Genomic DNA, 6,689 nt, shown 5'->3' with positions numbered 1-6,689 from the left:
AATAATGACGTAAACATTTTGACACAGACACATTACATCCCTTGCCATTCCTGTTCATTCTTATACACTGTGTGTGTGTGTGCGTGCGTATATATATATATATATATATATATATATATATATATATATATACGCACGCACACACACATACATACACACATAGTATATATACACAACACCCAAGTAAGGCTGTGTGTAATCCAGAACAATGTCACAATCAAACACAGTATCCACAAACCAACTGATTCAGTGAACCTGGGGCTCCCCTTAGTATTTCAACCATGTCCTCATCAGCTTTACTTTGTGTCCAAACACAGTAATGTGTCCTATACTTGTTCAGTAAATGAATGCTTGAAAGTTTCTTTATTTACTCGCATCCTGCATGAGTCATAACTCAGCCTTCTATACACAAAACATAACATGGATGTTGCCTTCATTTTAATTTCTAAATGGAACAAGAATCTCCATCCTCGTGTATTTTTTTTCCCCAGACTTTGCTCTCTTCCAGGTCAGAGGTGAAGGTCAGCTCCAGCCCACTGGTCTGAGGTCCTCTTGTGGCAGCACAGCGTCATTAATCAGCAGGTCATTTTACCACCCCCTCCATAGTTAGTAGGGCTTCAGCTTGGGAGGAAGCCAATAGCTTGCTACCTCTATTGGACATTTGGAGTATTAGCAATAAATAAAATGGTAGTTTTTTTAAATTGCCAATGTGTTATCTGAGATTACTATGGATGTATTGTTGCACTGTCTGAACTGATTCATGAGAAAGGGACAGTCACAACTGTCAGATATGTTTCTTAACTTCAGTTAAATCACATGAAATATAAGCCTCCAAGAAGTCAACATTTTAAACGTATTAGCAATAAGACACATTTACAAGCCCCCTGGAAATAGCAGCTTGCCTCAAACCAATTAATTAAACATAAGGATGGATAAATGATGCAGTCTCAGCAGGCTGCCACAGGTGGTGCTGAAGGCTACAGCAGTTTCAGAGCCACTCTTTAACATCTCAAACCGTTGTTGTCCAAAACAACTAAAATAGACAGGGTCCTTGAGAAAAGGCAGACAGCAGATGCCTTCCCCCATTAAAGACAAAACAACTTCATAGGGATTACAGTGAGTTGACAAAGCCGATTTATCTTCATAATGGGGAACAAATTGTTCTTCTCTGAATTGTTTGGGTCAAAACCAGGTGGATGAGAACACTGTTTACATAAACTATTTGACAGGAATACAATGAACCTAATGTATTAAATATCTGTGTTTTAAATAGGTTATCAGTTGTAGTACTTAGACTATTCTCATTGGTTTACTTGTATTTTTTTTTTTAATTTAGTGTTGGAATAGTTATGTGGAATTAAGTGGAATGTTATCAAAAATACAGTTCGTTTGTAGAAGAAATTTGTAAAAAAAATAAAAATGTATAAATACATACATTCATCCTCTAGAGGGAGCCACATCCCATTAAATAAACTAGTGACTGACCTTGTTTAGCTCAAACAGGCTAAAAGACAAAATATCAAATCACTTGAATCTGCTCTTTTCCATCGTCCCTTTAATAGTGAAGACAATTTACAGTTATAGAGAAGAAAAAAAAAACATGGCAAATTCCTGCATATTTACACAAACGTTGAGTAATCTATTGTGAGCACAGGCCTTCTATTGTCCAAAGTTAATGAATGATAGAGTGCACTTTCCCCACATCCACACACTGTAAATATCATATAAGCACATTTATCTGCGTCCCAGCTGTTTCTTAAATGCCTTTAAGGACTTTGCCATCATTGGAGCAACTCCTGTGTGAACAACAGGGGAAAATAAATAGGTGATGAGGTCAAATAAAATGTCAATCAGGATTACATATAGATTACTTCTATATGTATAGCTTTCATTCTTACTCAATTAAAAAACTGAACAGGCCAGCTTGATCGGTTTGTAAAATTGAATTTAAATTAAAAAAAACGTAAAACATTGCGTTTATACTCTAGCTCACTTGTTTTTTTGCGAGGGTCTTGCGTATTGGCTGCCCCTGAACTGGCGCTGCTGGACCTGCTGGGCTCATTACTCGGCCTCGGTCTGTTGTCTTGAACCTTGACACTGATAATTAAGGAGATAATAGCACAGTGCATAAATCAATCAACAGAAAAAAAGCCATGCACATAAAATAAAAAAAACATGAGTCACCATCTACACTACAGTTAGTGAGCATAACATCCACGTTGCAACAGCTGACAACAAAAGCAACCAAGGCAGTCTAACCAGAATAAAAACTAGTTTATCAATTCCTGTTTGGCTAAGCTCACACAAAAAGTATTCCACTCAATGTTATTGCATGAGTCTCCAGCAGGTTATGACCCTGCTAAGCTGCTGTTGTTGAGTGATCGTTTTGTAGCCAAAGGCTAAATGTGCAACAAGGCCCCACTACGGCTCTTTTAATCTTTTAAAATTTGTTTGTGAACTTTATAATCCGGTAAACCACATAGCTGAAAGGAATATGCAAGCACAAATTATGTTGTTTTTAAAAAGAAAAAGAAAAAAAAATCACAAGCTAGTAGCAAAACCTCTGTAGATATTTCTCTATATTTAGGATGCTGAAACCAACCTGCACCTGAGCTGAGGCTGCTGAACTGCTGTTCCGTGAATTTCCTGCTGAATTCGCACGTCTCTCGGTGGCTTAGCAACAGTGTGAATAAATGCCATTTTCACCTGCCGACCTAAAGAAAACAAGTTGTCACAGTGTACAGAACATTAAGATTAATCTCTATACAGTGTATATAAAATATTCACTTTTTCATGTTTAACTGTTGTAATTTGAGTTGTTTTGACAGTGATTGACACAGAGACTGTTCTACTCAAGATTAGCCTCTTACAGTTCCAGTTTACAGCACACACCTTTGGGTTTAGTAGAGTGGGCCGAGACAATGCTTTTTGTGAGTCTTTTGAGTTTCCTTTCCCTCTCCTCAGACAGCCTGACGTACATCTCTTTCCATGATTCATACTCCTGAAGTTTGGAGTGTTTGAAGTCCCTCTGGCAATGTTTCCCCCATAAGTGGTCTGTCTCTCCAATGTAGATCTGTGGAAACAAACAATTACAGGGCTAGCAACAAAGACACACCTGTATACTCAAACTAAGTTCTCTACATACCCAACATGATGTTTCTAATCTCTACCCAAGGCGTAAAGGTTTAGTTTTACTACAAAGGTAATTACAGGACAAACTGACACACACTCAGTGGCCACTGTATGTAAAGCTGCTCATTGACATCATTAAACTTCAGAGCGCCATTAAATCTGACAATCTGATCTCTGCATATATAGTATGACAATGAAGTCAGAGGTTAAATTACTGTTTATCTCAACATTGTTGTACCCAAGACTTTCCATTGACATTCGCAAAAATGTCAACTTTGCACACAAAACATCTAATAGGAAGATTTACTGATTACATTCATACATCCAAAGGACTTTACCCTTTAAATTTATTGACCTTATGGCTTTTCCTCTATATGAAAATATAGTTGTAGGCAAACATATGAACAACAAACGGCGAGTTTGATGCAGTGCCAGACAGGTGTACCTAATTAAGTGGCCATTAACATGCCATGTGCTTCATTCACATTCTTACTGGGTTGAATTCTTCAATGCGTAGCAGCTGCTCTGGTGTGCACCTCTCCAACACCGGCTCGAGGATTTCAAATGGGACTCCACCAGTTTCATAAAGCACTGCGGAGAGACCCCTGCACCTAAATATAAATCCAACAAACTGACAGAATGATCAGCAAAAAAGCTTCCCTGGGCTTTACTCACAGTTAATGTTATTCTGGAGTGTGCGGATACACTGCTGGTGCAAGCTCATCATGGTTGGGAGGAAGACGGTCTTGGCACCAGAGTACACTTGCATCTTTTTGTTAAGTCGTTGACCAGTGAAGATCGCAGACTCCTCAGAGAAGTCACAGAAATCAGACTCCCTCTCAACTGCAAGACAAAAGACAGAATGTCAAGAAGGAAATAAGCAATCTGAAAACACAGCTGTAGGTTGTTGTTACATAAACACAGTACCTTTCCTCTCAAAGTACTCAACACCAAATGGTTTTTCACATTCAGGCAGACCAGCGGGTAAAGGAATGGTAAATGGAAGCAGTTCCATTACAGACTCCTTAAACTTCTGAAATATGAATTGAAATTTGATCAACTAAGGTCTCTAACAGCCAAACTTATAAGACTACTGTCAAACATACCTGTGTTGGAGAGGTAACATGTATAGACATCACGGGTGACCTGAAAGGTTTCATGCCAGGACCTTTAGTTGCTTCCTCTTTTACTACAGTCTTGAGTGTTTTGGGCAGTTTCTTCACTCCAGATCTTTCTTTTCTCTTGAAAACATTCACGTCGTAGTTCAAGCATGATTCAAAAGACAAGGAGGGCTCCTCGGACTCACTCTGCTCGTCTTTGTGCTTTAGTTTGGCCTTCTTTTTTTTTGAATTTCCCTTTTTTTCAGACTCTTGTTTGTATTTTAGAGTTCCATGCTTCTCTTTACTCGTTTTTTTCCTTTTTTTGTTTTGGGCCTCTGAAGTCCTCAATATTTCAGAAGATATGTCATCTTTGACCCTGGCCAGCTTTAATGTTTCTGAGTGTTTGTGACTGGATTCAAATGAAAAAGATTCTTTGCCTTCTCTGGATGATTCTTTTTGTTTCTTATTGGACTTTTTTTCTGACCCAAATCTTCCAGTATCAGAGCTGGATTGTCCATGAGTGTCCTCTGAGTTTTTGTTTCCAAGCAAAGTATCAGTGTCTCTTGATTTTCCGTCTCTCTCATTCCTTTTCATCTTCTTGGAGACAACTGAATTGTCCATTTGATCCTCTTGGATATCAATGTTCTTTTTCAAGAAGTCATTCTGGGAGATAAGTTGGTTTTCTTGTTGACATTTTTCTTGATTTTCATTCTGGTCCTTGTGTCTTTTCTGTTCTTTACACTGTTTCTCAGAATCAGCTTTCCTGCTGCCTGTTTTGAAGAGGGCTTCTTCTGGAGAATTCTGACTCATAATGTGAGATTTTAAGCAATTATTGTTTGAATCCTTCATTGTAAGGCTTCCATTATTTGGACAGTTTTGGTCATCCAGTTTGTCTTTAACAGACAAACTCGCCGACGCATCCCCATCATCTGTGTGGCTGCATTAAAGAAAAACTCAAGATTAAGATGTAAAATAAATACAAAGAAATTACAGTATACTGCTAAATAAAACTAAATTGTTAATATACGTCACCTTCTGGATTCCTTAGGGACCAATTTTTTCCAACCCCTGACTAGCGACTTGGCCAATTCTCCAGCCTGTACATGTCTGCGCAAGGAGTTTACGGTTTTGCCAATTCCAGTTTCCTAATTTATTTGCAGACACAAGTAAGCATAGTCAAAGTAAAATGTAACCAAAATAAATATATAGCAAATATATCAACACAAAATACATTCTTTGCAAAAGATACTCACAGCAAGAAGGTCTAATGTGATATCGAGATCCTTGAGTTTCTGCAGAATCTTTACAACCTGGAAGGAGTAATAAACATTCATGTTACATGCTTTCCATGAGCATGGTTTTCATGCAAGTTTATGACTAAAAAGAGCAACTAAATTGTATAGTAAGTGAGGAAAACCTGACAGGCCAAATAAGGTAGTCCTGGTTTTGGATCACCACAGTTGCTGATGGTGCATTCAGAGCAGAAGCTATATGGGAACCCCGCACGCCTTCTTAGGCTGCTCCTTTTACTGTGAACTATAAATGGATGAAGCAGCCGGCTGGTATAACGTCTCCCTATACAACTGAATCCTTCTCAGGTAGTGCTTTAACATTTTAATTTGATTTGATTTTAATTTATCTACATTTAAATTGAATATAGACATTGGCCAATTAAATGATCTGCCATCTATGACTCAAACACGCCTGCAGAGCGCTCCGACCTGCTCTGATGATGGACAGCAGCCATAAGTTGGACAACTGGATGAGTTGCCAATTTTAGCAACAAGGCGCCTCCCATTTAAACAGCCTGACCCCCAAAGTGAAGTGCTTTAAAATGCTGTGTGGCAGCAGCGCACATGTCACGGACGGAAACAGCTCGCAATCAGCCCGTTTCCACACATAATCAAGGATACCAGACGAACGCAATTAGAGAGAATATCTTATAGCCCACGGGTTTTGACAGAGACGACATTGTGAATTTGGCATCGTTTAATTTGTTCGTTTAGCCTATAAAATCATAAGGTATGGGTAATAAAAAAAAATTAAAAAGCTTCCGAAAACACAGGAGCTAATGTTTCTGGAACAATGATTGGCTGTGTAATTAAATAGCGTATAGCCAACAGCAGAAACGGGAGAGTAGTCTACAGCAAACTGCAAACAATTTCTCCCCTGAAGGCAGGAACCGTTCCCTTTAGCTCTGCTCTTCTTGTTGTGCGCAAAGAAAAATAATAAGCAGAGTATCTTCTACCGTAGCAGACTCTGCTGTGTCTGTCAGCTGAAGTTTGAACCGCATGACTTTCTTCACCACATCAGAGCTGCTGGCCATCACGGTGATTCACCTGCAACCGTCTATACACACCGGGCAGCGCGCGCCCATTGATGACACTATTATAATGGGCGGAACCGATGACAGAAACGATGTGGAGTGTGTGGTTTAGAAGTGATGAATCAATTAGG

General features: G+C 38.9%; 1 protein-coding gene across 1 annotated transcript; it reads right to left on the bottom strand.

The window, feature by feature from the left end:
* Positions 1-1,586: 1,586 nt before the first annotated feature.
* Positions 1,587-6,558, bottom strand: eloal (elongin A, like). The gene is made up of 11 exons (XM_068717729.1): positions 6,481-6,558; positions 5,486-5,542; positions 5,265-5,377; positions 4,239-5,169; positions 4,060-4,165; positions 3,808-3,975; positions 3,626-3,723; positions 2,893-3,073; positions 2,603-2,714; positions 1,994-2,097; positions 1,587-1,796 (listed from the first exon to the last, which is right to left on the bottom strand). The coding sequence occupies exons 1-11, from the start codon at positions 6,556-6,558 to the stop codon at positions 1,735-1,737; spliced, it is 2,010 nt and encodes a 669-aa protein (XP_068573830.1). The 3' UTR covers positions 1,587-1,734.
* Between the last annotated feature and the right edge of the window lie 131 nt (positions 6,559-6,689).

The sequence above is a fragment of the Cebidichthys violaceus genome, unplaced genomic scaffold (assembly GCF_023349555.1).
Source record: "Cebidichthys violaceus isolate CVI_PGR_0920_01 unplaced genomic scaffold, fCebVio1.0.p SCAF_10, whole genome shotgun sequence".
Classification (NCBI taxonomy): Eukaryota; Metazoa; Chordata; class Actinopteri; order Perciformes; family Stichaeidae; genus Cebidichthys; species Cebidichthys violaceus.
This window is presented reverse-complemented; position numbering and strand designations above follow the sequence as displayed.